General features: G+C 37.2%; 1 protein-coding gene across 1 annotated transcript in view; it reads left to right on the top strand.

Annotated features, from left to right (window-relative positions):
• The window catches only part of LOC106867680 (dynein axonemal heavy chain 6-like), a 367549-nt gene that overhangs the window by 327862 nt on the left and 22405 nt on the right, over window positions 1-17282 (top strand). Inside the window, exon 76 of the mRNA XM_089362433.1 lies at window positions 278-364. Coding sequence (XP_089218559.1) covers window positions 278-364 — 87 coding nt within the window. The remainder of the gene's footprint in view (window positions 1-277; window positions 365-17282) is intronic.

The raw sequence follows: 17282 nt of genomic DNA, 5'->3' as shown, positions 1-17282 counted from the left end.
CGGATTTTGTTGCTCTGACCACATCTCGGGCAAGTCAGTCTGGTGTGTTGGAGAAAGAAAATATAATAAATCTAGTGGTAACTATTAGCAAGTTTCAAAGTAAAGGGAAGACAATTTCAGCAAATCAAGAATCATTTTCACAAAATAAATTTGTATTTTTAGAACTAAATTTGATTTTGGTTTGCAGGCAGTAGGCTAACTATTTGTATTCTTTACTGTTATTAGACGTCATTAGCATAGCATTTTTATACGTCTCATAATTATTTTCTTTCAACAGCTTGATGAGAAAGGAAGAGTGAATTCATTAACTACAGTGTTAGGACAAGAGGTTGACCGCTTCAATAAACTCCTTTCAGTTATAAAGGTAACAAGCTTTCATTTTCAGTATTTTTATATTAGTGCCTTCAACAGAACAAAATGTTTCTAATTAATTAATTTCACGAGAGAAAAAACTATAATAAAACTATGTCTGCTTCTCTTATCTTTTATGCTTTTCAGTGATTTAACTATGACCATGCTGGAGCACCGCCTTGAAGAATTTTAGTCAAATGAATCGACCCCAGTGCTTATTTTGTCTTTTTTCTTGAGCTTGATACTTATTCTATCGGTTTCTTTTGCTGACCTGTTAAGTTACAGTGATGTCACTTAACTGTAACCAGACCAGTTTTCAGGAAAGATTGGAAGTGAATGACACTGCTTGCATGATGGTGACATTCATTTACAACTGCCGTGCTATGTCAAGATAGTAAAACACACTTGCATATAAGACACACATGCATGCATGCACACTCGTATGTACGCATGCACGCACACACACACACACAATGAGTTTCTTTCAGTTTCTGTCTACCAAATCCACTTACAAGGCTTTGCCTGGCTTAGGGCTATATTAAAGAAACTTGCCCAAGGTGCTGTTCTGTGAGACTGAACCTAGAGCCATGTGATTGAGAAGCAAGCTTCTTACCACACAACCACACCTGTGCCTATAATCTACAGAAACAGAAAATTTTTGTTTGATAACAGCTGTTGCTTGAGAAAAGTTTGGGTCAGTTTGATTGTTTTGATTTCAAACCCTTTGATATTTGGCAATGTAGGGCTTCCTTTACTCATGACTAATCATGGATACCTGGAATGTTTCTCTCTAAGACCTGGGCTCAGGCAAAGGTTTTTTTTTTTTTTTTTGCAGGAGATTAGTAGTCACAGAGAAATATTACCTTACTTATAAACAGATGGGGGTTGGTGGCATGAAAGGCATCTGGCCATAGAAAATCCACCTTGACAAATTCCACCCAGCCCATGCATAATAAAATGTAAAATAATTGTTAGCTCTTTAATATATATGTGTATGGACGAGGACAGATGTGTGATGAAGTGCCGATTTCTAACAGTAGAAAGAACCTATGGAAGAGGTAGACTCAGGAAGGCATGGGATGAGGTGGGGAAGCATGCTCTTTTAATGTTGGGCCTCATGGAGGCAATGACAAGTGACCGAAACCTTAAATAATATGCCATGCTTGAGAAGCCCTGTCAAGCTAAGTGAAATCACAGTCATGGTCAATGCCAGTGTCACATAACTGGCACCCGTGCTGGTGGCACATAAAAGGCACCCTTTGATCTTTGGGCCTTGCGGAGGCAGTGACAAGTGACTGAGACCTTTGGTAATATACTGTGCTTGAGAAGATCTGTCGAGCCAAGTGAGATTGTAGTTGTGGTCGATGCTGGTGTTTCGTAACTGGTACCCATGCCAGTGGCATGTAAAAAGCACCCACTACACTCTTGGAGTGGTTGGTGTTTGGAAGGGCGTCCAACTGTAGAAACCATACCAAATCAGATTGAAACCTGGTGCAGCTCCCCAGATTACCAGTTTTCAGTCAAACAGTCTAACCCATGCCAGCATGGAAAATGGATGTTAAATGATGACAATGATGATGGTACATGCAAGTCTCCCCTCTCCACACTATCAGTGATGTCCAAGGGACAGGCAAGGGCTGTTACAACTTGGCATCAGTCTTGTTACCAGCATTGCCATTAGAACACAATGATGATGCAAGACATATCATCCGATGTTCTAAAACTTCCTGACAATCTTTCACCCTACATTGGTATTTTTCCATTAATCCTGAAAGGATGAAAGGCAAAGTTGACCTTGGCAGGATTTGATCTTACAGTGTTAAGAATTGAAACAAGCATCATGAAGTCTTCTAGCCAACACTCTAGTAGCCATAACAATTTATTGGTGTCTTTATTAGACATTATTAGCACCAACTTAAGACAGGTACTTTTAAGCATCGTCAGCTGTAATCAATAAGCAATAAATACATGGCTTGAGTTTCATCAGTGGGCCTGTTGTTCTTTTTTGCTTCAAATGTTGAATATTATTTTCATTAATATTTTAGCAGTTAACACATTAAGGTTCATTTTGATCTGTCCAGAGCTGTTAAGCTAAATGTTAGTAATATCAATGTTTGGTAATTAACATGATGTCAACTCTAACGAAGGTAATCTCTCAATCTGATTATTGCTTTATTTTTGTTATTTTACTTTGCTGTCTGTCAAATTGTTGGAACATATAAAATATTGTTTGACTTAGTCTTAAAAGTAAAGCTTTGTTAGCAAAGTCTAAATACTTGTAAAGTATATAGTATGCATGTGTGGCTGTGTGGATAAGAAGCTTGCTTCCCAACCATGTGGTCTTGGGTTCAAGTTCAGTCCCACTGAATAGCACCTTGGACAAGTTTTTTTTTTTAAATATAGAACGACATATTGGATGATATAGTCCGGGATAGTCTGTCCCATAAAAGACAAAATGCTTACAGATGTCTCTGTGTTTGTCCCCCGGCACTTGGTGGTGGTGGTGGGGTGGGGGGGATAATTTGCTGTTGGTTTGTTTATATTCTTGGGACTTAGTGGTTTGTCAAACTCCAGTACTTTTATTTTTTTAAGTCTGGCACTTATTCTATCAGTGTCTTTTGCTGAACAACTAAGTTATAGGGACATAAACACACCAACACCAGTTGTCAAGCAGTGGTGGGGAACAAACACAGATACAAAAATACACAGACACACACACTGATATACAACAGGCTTCTTTCAGTTTCTGTCAATCAATCCATTCACAAGACTATGGTTGGACCAGGACTATAGTAAAAACTTGGTATTTGTTTGCTCAAATTTTTGCAATTGAGTGTACTTAAAACATTGATGTAATAACCAAGTGCTTAAAATCTAGTAAATATTATTTCAATGTTATCAAAGTGTAGCAATTTCACTGAGAAAGGACAAAAACTCCTTGAGAAAAGTAAAGAAAAATTTTGTTGTTTTTGGGAGGGTCAGTATGCTAACAATAAATACCTGCACTGGTTCAATTTCACTTCTTTATTATTTGTCACTCTGTTAGCTTTTTAATCAACTAACTAATTGATTGTTTGAGAGAGCATGTCATTGAGGAGATAATGAATGTTTGACAAATACAACTGATTAATTGAATGATTAATCAAACTATCAGTTAGTCAGTTGGTTAAACAGCTAACCAATTGATAAATAATAAAAAAGTGAAATTGAACTGATGCATGTATTTATTGACATAATGACCCTCCCGAGACAATAAAATCTATTTCAACACATGAGTTCACGTCAAGAATTTTGCAAACCAAATATAAAAATGAAATAAGGGGAAACTGTTTCTGGGAATATGAATCTAAGGAAGTCGGTGTGAGGCTGAAGACAATGTTCTTTTCAAATCATTATCATCATCATCATTATCATCAACATTTAATGTTCATTTTCCATGCTGGCATGGGTTAGACAGTTTGACAGGAACTGACAAAGCCAGGGACTACACCAGGTTCCATAGTCTGTTTTGGCTTGGTTTCTATGGTTGGATACCTTTCCTAATACCAACCACTTTACAGAATGAACTGGGTGCTTTTTATGTGGCACCACCACCAGTGCTTTTTACATGATACCAGCAGCACCCATGCTGTTGGATGTTCCAAAATTCAATTTAATCATCGTATGAAATTAATCAGTTGTAATTTTTGTTTCTCTTGTATGAAATATCCTTTCTATTATAGGTACAAGATTTCTTTTGTATGAAATATAAAACAAACATCCTCAAACTGTGATGACGACTTTTATTGTCTTTTTCTTTTCTTGGTTACCACAAAAGGTCCTTTGTCTCCTTGGCTTTGAGATTCTCCATTTCTTTGAGGTGGGGATGTGTGCAAAAGTATTCTAAATACAACTTATTCAAATGATTTTTAATCGGAATATTTCTACACAAGACAACTTATACATGTTTTTAGATCAGACCATAGCTATATCGTACATGTAACTTTTAATGTGATTAGTTAGACCAGACTTTTAAATGCAGCATGTTAGATTAAATCAACTTATATATTTATTACATTTATTTACTTGATGTAAATGTATTTTATCTTTTAGTAAGTGATTTCCTAATAGAACTTCATGTTTGAAATTAATTGCTAAATCAAAAGATAAACAATATTTTCTAAACAAAATATTGATTGTTTTTATTGAAAAGCTTTGTTTTTCTATTGTCTTTTTATATGTTTGTTCTAAACAATCCAAGTTTACAAGCTATCTGTTAAAAGCTCTTGCATTTTAAAATTTTCTTACATTTATATTCTATTGTTTAATAACTATAATTTAGTATCCCAGGTGGCAGAGCCTTTTTGCATACCAGGCAAAAATGCTTAGCAATATTTCATCTGTCTTTGTGTTCTGAGTTCAAATTCTGCCAAGGTCAACTTTGCCTTTCGTTCTTTTGGGGGTCAATAATATGAGTACCAATTGAGTACTGGCATCAATGTAATCAACTCACCCTTCCCCTGAAATTGCTGGCCTTGTGCCAAAATTTGAAATCAATAATTTAGTCACCCAGGCAGCAAGCTGGTAGAACTGTTAGCATACTGGGCAAAATGTTTAGTGGCATTTCATCTCTCTTTACATTCTGAGTTCAAATTCTGCCAAGGTTGACTTTGTCTTCCATTCTTTCAGGGTCAGTAAACTAAGTACCAGTCAAGCACTGGGGTTGATGTAATTCACTAGCCCCTTCTACTGAACTTGATGGCCTTGTGTCAAAATTTGCTGCTAATTGCAACATCATGTATTTTTAATCGTTGTTTTACTATATCAGTAGTGGTTGATTTTGTCTTACTGGGCAGTTGTAAGAGAATACTCATGATTGAAGAAGTCCAAACAGGTAGAAGGAAAGAAAGAGAGAAAAGTAGGTAGGTAGGTAGATAGATAGATAGATAGATAGATAGATAGATAAATGCATAGATAGATAGATAGATAGATAGATAGATAGATACTCTTTTACTTGTTTCAGTCATTTGACTGTGGCCATGCTGGAGCACCGCCTTTAGTTGAGAAAATCGACCCCAGGGCTTATACTTTGTAAACCTAGTACTTATTCTATCGGTCTCTTTTTGCTGAACTGCTAAGTTACGGTGACGTAAACACACCAGCATCGGTTGTCAAGCGATGGTGGGGGGACAAACACAGACACACATACATATATATATATATATATATATATATATATATATATATATATATATATACATATATACGATGGGCTTCTTTCAGTTTCCGTCTACCAAATCCACTCACAAGGCTTTGGTTGGCCTGAAGCTATAGAAGACACTTGTCCAAGGTGCCACGCAGTGGGACTGAACCCGGAACCATGTGGTTGGTAAGCAAGCTACTTACCACACAGCCACTCCTGCGCCTAGATAGGAATATCAACAAATTGTATTCTTCATGAAGGTCGCAAGAACTCATTATATAGAGGGAATGGAATCCTCATTACTTTCTGACCTCATGCATATTTTAGGGAATTGCATTTCAAATTAATCCTAGTTATTCTATTTCACAATGTTGTTGTTGTTTTGCCATGGGCCAAGTCAGATTGAGTATGCCTATCTATGATCAGAGACATTCCAACTGTAACCATCACTTTGCATAGTGACTTGTAAGACTACTTCATTGAATGTGTTCTTTCCTTGTTTAAGATGTTTGGATGTGATTGAGGGAATATGGCTGCTACTTTCTTGCAGTTTCCTCTGAGATTGATGGCGATGATGATGATGAATCAATATGTGTTGGTAGTGTTGCACACCATGGATTATTAGGTTTTTGTGGGATGGATTTTGGAAAAAATTAATCTCCTAACAGTATCATGTGATAAAACCCATTAAACATTTACACCATCATCATCATCATCATCGTCGTCGTCGTCGTCGTCGTCGTCGTCATCATCATCATCATCATCCCCATGACCACCACCATCATTATCATCACCGCGACCACCACCACCACCATCGTCATCATCATGATCATCAACATCACCATGACCACGATCATTATCATTATCACTGTCACCAACACAACCATCATCATCATCATCACCATCATCATTATTGTCGTCATCATCTTCATCACCATCACCGCCACCACCACCACCACCGCCACCGCCGTCACCATCATCATTTAACATCAGTCTTCCATTCCGGTATGGGTCTGGTTGTTTAACGAAATCCAACACATGGTTTCTATGGCTGGATGTCCTTCCTAACACCAACCATTTTACAGACTGCACTGCATGTATCTTCATGTCACTGACATTGGTGAGTTCACCAAGTAGCCGCTCGACTGACCGGGATACCCCAGAAATGAGATTATTTAAGAAATTCATATTTTGATATGTTGACTTAGATATATTCACTATCATTGGCTCATTCATCTTTTATGTTTTAATTTTTACTTGTTTGAATCATTAGACTGAGGCCATGCTGGGGCACTGTCTTAAAACACTTTTAGTTGAATGAATCAACATCAGTTTTTTTTTTTTTAAAGTTTAATACTTATTCTATTAGTGTCTTTTGCCGAATTGCTAAGTTACTGGGACACAGGGATATAAACACACCAACATCAGCTGTCAAGCCGGCGGGGTGGTGGAAATACTGACACAAAGATACACACACACACACACACACACACACACACACACACACACATGTATATACAGTTGGCTTCTTTTAGTTTCCATCTACCAAATCCACTCACAAAGCTCTGGTCAAGCCAAGGCTATAATAAAAGATACTTACCCAATATTCCACACAGAGAGACTGAACCTGGAACTATGTGGTTGGGAAGCAAGCTTCTTACCACCTACAATATCATCATCATCATAGTTTTAACGTTCACTCTTTCATGCTTAAATAGGCTGGATGGAATTTGTTAAGGTGGATTTTCTATGGCCCTTCTGTTCACCAACCTTCACCTGTCTCCAAGTAAGGTAATATTTACCAATGATTAGATGTGTTTTCCTGACTGAATGGAAATGACGGTGATATTCATTTACAACTATCACATGATGCCAAGGCAAGGAGACAGTAATATGCACACACACACATATGACTGGCATCTTTTCAATTTCCATCTACCAAGCTCACTCACAAGACTTTGGTCAGCCTGGTACTTTAGTAAAAAAAATACTTACTCAAGGTGCCATGCAGTGGGATTGAACCTATAACCACACAGCCATATGGCACCTGTGCCCAGCATCACCTTCCTGGCACTTGGGCTGGTGGCATGTGTAAAGACATTTGAGCGGGATCGTGCCAGTGCCGCTGGACTGCCTCCTGTGCAGGTGGCACATAAAATACACCATTTTGAGTGTGGCCGTTGCCAGTACCACCAGACTGGCATTTGTGCCGGTGGCACGTAAAAGCACCCACTACACTCTCGGAGTGGTTGGCGTTAGGAAGGGCATCCAGCTGTAGAAACTCTGCCAAATCAGACTGGAGCCTGGTGTAGTCATCCGGTTCACTAGTCCTCAGTCAAATCGTCCAACCCATGCTAGCATGGAAAGCGGACGTTAAACGATGATGATGATGAGGAGGAATACAATAATTGAAATAGAAATTTTCTTAGTGGCAATGTCGTTGCCAGGTATGTGTTGATATATAGTTTTGTCAACTATCAACTGTGAATAGTACAATTAGCATCCCTTCTTATTATGAGTAACAATATATTAGTGAAATAATGATAGTATTTTCCACTGTTATTATGTAATTAACTCTCAATTTCTAACTGATGAGCTCTTGATGAAGATTACCAATTTATTGATACTGCAGTGAATCCTAAAAGAGACATTAGTGTTATTCATGTTTATACCAGTTAATTACATCAGTAGATCTGCTGTTTGGATTTATCATTGACTAACTGCAATTATTTGGTATTGCTTATGTTCATACATATCATAATCATATCACGTTAGTGATTATAATGTAGTTAGCTGCTACTTTCCCTCCATCCAATCATTCTTTCCATGTTTCGTGATGAAACTCTTGTTGACTTTTCAGTTAATCATTGTTACAGAAAATACCTTTATACAGGCTTTTTTCAGGTAAATCAAAATACTAATATCTAATATATATGTATATGTGAAGGCACGTGGCTTAGTGGTTAGGGTGTCAGCATCATGATCGTAAGATTGTGGTTTCGATTCCTGGACCGGGCGATGCGTTGTGTTCTTGAGCAAAACACTTCATTTCATGTTGCTCCAGTCCACTCAGCTGGCAAAAATGAGTAATGCTGCAATAGACTGGCGTCCCATCCAGCTGGGGGAACACATACGCCACTGAAACCGGGAAACCGGGCCCATGAGTCTGGCTAGGCTTTAAAGGGGCGCATTTATTTTTATTATATATGTATATATAAATAGAGAATCAAAAAGAGTAAATAAAGTTGGGAAAAGGCACAGAGGTATATTTTAGAGAATGTCTAATAAAATATAACCGGTTTTGATGTATCCAGCTTATCAAATATTAGAAAGAATTTTGGTGTGAGTCAGAGAAAAAAAACCCATTTTTTTTTAGGGATTTAACAGATTGTACCCATATTTGAGTTCTTATTGAACTCAAATGTGGGTACAAACAGTTAAACTTCACCAAAAACTGTTTTTTCTCTCTGACTCCCCAAACAATTCTTTCTAATATTTCTAATACTTGATAAGAAAATTTGAGAAATTATGAATTTTTTGTAGCCCCACTCCCTGCACTCGATTGTTTCTGTTTAGAAATTAAAATATTGGAGAACCTGTGAAGGTCATTGCTGGCAATTATCCACTTCAAAACCGGTTATATTTTTATTAAGCATTCTGAAGAATATACTTCTGTGCTTTTTTCCAACTTTATTTACATTTTTTTACTATAATTTTTGATTTGTATGGACCCCTAACCACTTTTCATCTCTAAATATATTACGTGGTGTCACGTAAAGAAAACAATCAACCTTTGAATGAAGCAAAGTGGCTGAGTACCTTTCGAGTGTTGAGCTTCATGGAGGCAATGGGGCTGAGCTCCTTTCTAGTGCTAGGCCTCACGGAGGTGAGGTGGCTGAGTTCCTTTCAAGCGTTGGGCTTCATGGAGGCAATGACCAAGACCTTTGGCATTATGTTGTACTGTGAGAAGACCATTCAAGCTGAGTAAAATTGCAATCATGGCACATACCAGTGTCACACAGATGGCACCCGTGCTGGTGGCACATAAAAGCACCCATGGTAGAAAACCATGCCAAATCAGACTGGATCCTGGCACAGCCTTCCAGTGTGCCAGCCCAGTCAAACCGTCCAACCCATGACAGCATGGACAAGAGACGTTAAATGACGATGATGATGATGATATATATAATATATATTACTGACTGGGAAGGCGCATGGCTCAGTGGTTAGAGCGTTGAGTTTACGATCATGAAGTTGTAAGTTCGAATTCACCTGAGCATTTGCCACATACAAAAACTATCTTCCCAGTTAGCCTCCCTTTGATATTGCTGCACCTCTTATGTGTCCATAGCTTACACTGGGTACATCTTATAGAGTTTCTACCTACACCTTTTCTACAGATCGAGCAGGACTATCTACTTGAAGGGGTTTGTGGTTTGCCTGCCTTCCTACTTATTAGGACTTTGGTTTTAGCTAGGTTGACTCTTAGGCCCCTCGATTCTAATCCTTGCTTCCACACCTGAAACTTCTTCTCTAGTTCTGATAGAGACTCAGCAATTAGGGCAAGGTCATCAGCATAGAGGAGCTCCCAGGGGCATCCTGTCTTGAATTCCTCTGTTATTGCCTGGAGGACTATGATAAATAGGAGGGGGCTGAGGACTGAACCTTGGTCGACCCCTACCCCTACTCGGAATTTTTCACTGTACTCGTTGCCAACCCTCACCTTACTGACAGCATCCCTGGCTTGCACAGCTCTCACTAACCCTTCATCTATCCCTAGTTTCCTCATTGACCACCAGATAAAAGATCGAGGGATCCTGTCATATATATATATGTATATGTATGTGTGTGTATATATTTGTGTGTCGGTGTTTGTCCCCTCAACATCGCTTGACAACTGATGCTGGGGTGTTTACATTCCCGTAACTTAGCAGTTCAGCAAAAGACACCGATAGAATGAGTACTAGTCTTACAAAGAATAAGTCCTGGGGTTAATTTGCTTGACTAAAGGCGGTGCTCCAGCATGGCCGCAGTCAAATGACTGAAACAAATAAAAGAAAAAAAAGAAATGAAAACATATGTATATATATATATATATATATATATATATATATATATATATATGCATGTGTGTGTACATGTGTATATGTGTGTATGTGTGTATGTGTGTATATATATAGATACACACACACACCCGTACACATTACATCATATATATATACGCACACATTACATCATTATCTGTTGATTGTATGTATTTATTTCTACTCTTGGGCAGCCCATGATCTGTTGACTGTGAGAAACTATTTCAGTGTTTAGACTGATTATTTTAAGAGGTTGACTTTAACATTTCTTAATAAGACATGATTGAATAAAGGAACAATGCATCTTTAAAACAATTGTTTTAAGGCAATTTTCCACATGGTTGTAATGCGAACTTCTAAACTGCACAGCCAATACCTGTACTTAAATATATGAATTTAAAGATCTTTTTCTATGTGATATTTATATTGTTTTATTCCTGTGATATTTGATTCTGTAATGTCATTTTTTTAGTCCAGAAATATTGAAATCTGTTATTTGCATACTCAGTATTATAGCAATTAATTTTTTTTTTTTTTTTTTTGTGTGTTGCTTTGTGGCGTTTTATCTATTTTTTTTTTTGTAACTTCATCTAAGATGGTGGGTTACTTATTTCATAAAATCTAAAACAGAATTAGTAGCTTTAATCCAAATAAATGAGATAGTAATAAATTCCTAGTCACTGTGTTATCACAAAAATTATTAAAACCATTGAAAGAAAATTAGATCTCTTAGGATTAAAATGCGAATGTATAAGTTGTATTGACTGAAAGTGGAAAACCGAGACTTTATTTAACTTCTCTAATACTAAGTAAGGAGGTGGAACCAATGATGTATATATATATATATATATATATATATATATATATATATAAACACACACACATACATACATATATATATGTGTGTGTGTATGCGTGTGTGTGTGCACGTGTGTTTATGTGTATCATTATCATCATCATTTAATGTCTACCTTCCATGCTGGCATGGGTTGAGCAGTTTGTCAGGAACCAGTCAAGCAGGAGATTACACCAGGCTTCAGTGTATATGTGTGTGTGTGTGTGTATGTGTGCGTGCGTGCATGCGTATGTGTTTATATATATTTATATATATGTAAGTATACATATGTATATGTGTGTGTATATATTTATATATATATATATATATATATATATATATATATAAATATAAAATGCTGGTTTCTCTGCTAGGTTTGGCACTTATAAACAGTTTCTCTAAAACACCCTAGAGATTCATTAGTGACCGTCATGCAAAGACTGCTAATCAAAAATTTGAAATTGATTTCAGCTTTCATTAATTGACATCCTAACCAGCTGATTTTTATTAATGAGTGCAAAGATTCTTTTCCACCAATCAGACACTTTACTAATTGATAGTTTTTGTAGTTTTGACAGAGCCCTGTTATATGAATCATTTCATTTGAGCAGTATTTCATGTGCTTCTTTCACTAAGTTTTACTAAAGGTATTATATTATTTTAATAATGATTTACCTCAGTGTATAGAAATGACAATATTTTAAAGAATTAGCTGGATGAATAGTTATTGTTTACATTGACACAGCTAATCTGTTGGGTATTCACCTTTTTGTGTTGGTGCGATTCCTGTGAGGCTGTTTCATTATATGTAATGAATTTCAACTTGTGCATAATCAGGTCAGTTTAATTCCAAAAGAGTTTTGCGATTCACAGATTTTTTTCTTCTTTTTCTTGTAATTGTTTGTGTTTAGTCTTTTTTGTTGCTAAATGAGATATTGTAAGCAAATATCTGTAAAAAGTAGATTTGTTAATTTTTGGGTCTTCAATTTTATTTCATTATTATTATTATTTTTTTTTTGCATTTTTGTCCAATGTTATTCTTAATTTTAATTTCTAAATTTGGTTTTGTCATTTAGCAATGCCTTTATAATGCCACAAATCCCTGTTCATATTTCAGTCTCTGTATTGCTAGATTACAAAGTCAGATACTAGAGTCATTTACTGAGCGCTGTGTGTGTGTGTGTGTGCGTGTGCGTGAGTGCATGTGCATTTGCATGTGCAAGTGTGTGTGTGCAGATTTTCTTTCAGACATTACACAGGAGATTCAGCTGTCATTATTTCATTCACAAAAATAAAAGCAAACTGTCAAGGTATTGGCCACTCTCTGACAGGTTTATGGTTGAGCCTGTGGCAGTTGAGACCTCCAGCATTCTTGATCCCTTCTTCCTCACCAGACCACATCCCTGCTCAACGCTATCAGGGAGATTGTTGTCTGAAATTGCAAGCCCCACGAGTCAGAGTGGCTGTTCTTGCACATCTCCCTCACTATCCTCCAGGGCTATCCTCCAGGGCTATCCTCCAGGGCTATCCTCCAGGGCTATCCTCCAGGGCTATCCTCCAGGGCTATCCTCCAGGAAAATTATCTTTTCCATTTTGTCTGCTGGTGCTGTTAGAAATGTTTCTTTATTGTGAGAGGCAAGATTCTCCATTCATCCTTTTCTTTTGCTCAGTCTACGAGGGTTATGAATCATTTATGAATTTAGCGACATCATTACCCAAAACTGTATGCGAAAGACTAATAAGGCAATTTGAAACTGTTTTATATGCTATCCTTGTCTACAAATGTCTTCCTTAATATGATTTCGGCACTGATTTCTCCAAACCTAATGAGATATTCTTTCCAGGCATCTTTAAGATATTTTATTGTTTGCATAATGTAGATTTATTTTACTACTTTTAGTCATTGGACTGCAGTCATCCTGGAGTACAATCTTGAATGGTTTGATATTCTGTTTTTAAGAAAAGAAAAAAAGAAAGAAGAAACATCTTAAATAAATGCACAAACAGACCAAAAACAACACACAGATAGATATATAAGATACAATTGTATTCAAGTTTAACTTTTTAGCATTTAAGCAAGCCATATCCAGCCTGAATATTCTACCTTTCACACTTACCCTATAATGTCATTTTAAAATAAAGGATCACTTTATTGAACTATGGTAAAGGTGTACATATCTATGGAGTACTCGGCTAATTGTATGTTAATTTCATGAGCAGGCTGTTCTATTGATCAGATCAATTGGAACTTACGTTGTTGTAAATGATGTAGTGCCAGTTAAGTTAATATATATGTGTGTGTATGTGTGTATCTGTGTGTGTGTGTGTTTGTGTGTGTGTGCACATATATATATGTATACATATATATATATATACATATATATATATATGTATACACATATATGTATATATATATATATATATATATATATATACATATATATATGTATACATATATATATAAATATATATATATATATATATATATATATATATATATATATATATATATATATATATATATATAATTATATATAAAGGGCATTAACTGTATATTAATGCCTCACGCTATCGAGGGACTAAATAAGTAAAAAAACTACCAAAAATAAGCAACATATTTACCGAAAGCGAGGGAATGCAGCTTTTCAAAATTTATCTCTTAAAAACATTTAACTAAACAGTAGGCCACTGGTTTCTCAATCAAATACAGAGAAAACTGTGAAGTAACCTGTATTCTTTTGTTCATCAGTACATGTATGGTCAAGATATATAGAAATAAACAAGAATCAACCTACCACGATGTAGCCATCACAGCAACGATGATTTTGTTCACAATTATATATTCCTGAAAGAGATTTGAATTTATCCAGTTGCATCTCGGTAACATGTGCTTATACAGAATGATATTCAGCACTGAATATATTCCAATTATTTATAATATAATATAGGATAAATTCTTTATAAGAATTTATCAAGTAGTCACGCTGACTACTTGATAAATTCTTATAAAGAATTTATCCTATATTATATATATATATATATATATATATATATATATATATATATATATATATATATATATATATATATATATACATATATATATATATATATATATATATATACATATATATATATATATATATACATATATATATGTATACACACATATATATATACATATATATATATATATATATATATATATACATATATATATGTATACACACATATATATATACATATATATGTATATACATATATATATATATATATATATATATATATATATATATATATATATGTATACACACATATAAATATATATATGTATACACACATATATATATACATATATATATATGTATACATATATATATATATATATATATATATATATATATAGGTTGTAGGTAATGTTTTGCTCATGAATTCTTCCAATTGCAAGTTTTCTTTTCAGGTACACGACACTGCTTTTCCTCTTCCCAGGCTACAGGCCCACACCCCCAACACCCATACTGTTAGGATTGGCACTCTCAACGTCGGCACGCTGAAAGGTAGATCTGGTGAAATTGTTGAGATGCTTGAACGGAGATGCGTAGATATGTGCTGCATCCAGGAAGTAAGATGGAGAGGAGGTTCTGCAAGGTTCCTCACAGGCAAAGAACACAGGTACAAGATTTTCTGGGCAGGGAACACTGACGGGGTCGGGGGCGTAGGAATACTTCTAGCGGAGAAATGGGTGGATAAGGTAATCGAGGTCGTTAGAGTAAGTGACAGAGTACTTAAGATCAGACTAGTGCTTCATCATAGATTAGCTACTGTCATCTCAGCCTATGCACCTCAACCTGGGCTACCAGATGGTCTGAAAGACCAATTCTATGACACCCTCTTGCAAACTACCTCGTCGACGAGTGACAGGGACCTTCTCTTTGTGGCTGGAGACTTCAACGGTCATGTCGGACGTCGTGCTGGGGGCTTCCATGGCATACATGGAGGCTATGGCTTCGGTTCCCGCAACGAGGAGGGAACCAGACTGCTGGAGTTCTGTGATGCAACCAATCTTATGGTCTGCAATACCAACTTCAGGAAACCTGCCAGTCACCTAGTCACCTACCGCTCCGGCAGACACTCTAGCCAAATCGACTACATCCTCGCCAGAAATAGGGAAAGAGGGCGGCTTATAAATGCCAAAACCTACCCTGGCGAAGAATGTACCCCACAACATAGATTAGTAGTTAGCGACTTTGGGATCAAGGCAAAATGGGTGCCCAGAATTAGACAGGCTTGGAGAAGAAGGGTGTGGAAGCTTAAAGACCCTGCAAACGGACAGAGACTTAGAGACAAGTTACTTGAAGCATTTAACGAAATAGAAGGGGATATAGCATCATACAACGTGGAAGACAATTGGAGATTTCTGCGGGACAACCTGTTGAAAGCCACCGACCAGATTTGTGGGTGGTGTAAGGTCCCCTCCCAACCCAGAGTAACGTGGTGGTGGAACAAGGAGGTAGACAGGGCTATTAGACAAAAGAAACAAGCTTGGAAGGACTGGAAGAACGGTGGTAGCAGGGAATTGTACCAATGTGCCAGAAGGGAGGCTAGGCGACAGGTTTATTTAGCCAGAGGGGAAGCAGATAAGGAAAGATTTGCCAATGTTCTGCGCCGTGAGGACCAAAGACTCGAGGTATTTCGGGTTGCAAGACAGTGTAGGAGAGAGAATAGTGATGTTGTAGGAGAGAAATGTGTTCGCATGGATGATGGTACGCTTGCATTAAATGAGGATGCAAAGAAAGAGGTCTGGAGATGCCACTACGATAGATTGCTTAATAAAGAGAATGAATGGGAGAAAGAGAGCCTGCCTTATGTCGACCCAATAGAGGGACCAGCTATCCGAGTTGATAGTACCAGGGTAGATAAAGCAATTAAGAGTATGAAGACCGGGAAAGCCCCCGGCCCATCAGGAATCACTGCAGAGATGCTCAAAATATCTGGCAGTGTTGGCTATAGCCTAGTCACCCGTATTACGAACCAGGTGATACACGAAGGAGTCATACCCTATGACTGGTGTAGCAGCATCATAGTCAACTGCTACAAAGGTAAAGGGGACGCTTTAGATACAAATAATTACAGAGGCATCAAGCTGTTAGATCAGGTTATGAAAGTTACAGAGAGGGTCATAGCCCAACTAATTAGGGAGCGAATCAATTTAGATGAGATGCAGTTTGGGTTCGTGCCAGGTAAAAGCACTACTGATGCCTTATTTCTAGTGAGACAGTTGCAAGAGAAATACCTAGCCAAGGATAAACCTCTGTACCTGGCTTTCGTTGACATGGAGAAAGCCTTTGACAGGGTCCCCCGATCCCTTATCTGGTGGTCAATGAGGAAACTTGGGATAGAAGAATGGCTAGTGAGAGCTGTGCGAGCCATGTACAGAGATGCGGCCAGTAAGGTGAGGGTTGGAAATGAGTACAGCAATGAATTCCGGGTAGAGGTAGGGGTCCACCAAGGTTCCGTCCTCAGCCCCCTATTATTTACCATAGTCCTCCAGGCAATCACAGAGGAGTTCAAGACAGGTTGCCCCTGGGAGCTCCTCTATGCTGATGACCTTGCCCTAATTGCGGAGTCACTATCAGAACTAGAGGAGAAGTTTCAGGTGTGGAAGCAAGGTCTAGAACTGAAGGGCCTTAGAGTCAACCTAGCTAAAACCAAAATCCTAATAAGTAGGAAGGTAGATAAAACACAAACCCCTTCAGGTAGATGGCCCTGCTCAGTATGTAGAAAAGGAGTAGGTAGTAACTCTATAAGATGTACCCGGTGCAAGCTATGG

The sequence above is a fragment of the Octopus bimaculoides genome, chromosome 14 (genome assembly GCF_046866305.1).
Source record: "Octopus bimaculoides isolate indiv1 chromosome 14, ASM4686630v1, whole genome shotgun sequence".
Lineage (NCBI taxonomy): Eukaryota > Metazoa > Mollusca > Cephalopoda > Octopoda > Octopodidae > Octopus > Octopus bimaculoides.
Note: the sequence above shows the minus strand (reverse complement) of the source record. Positions and strands in the feature narration are given on the sequence as shown.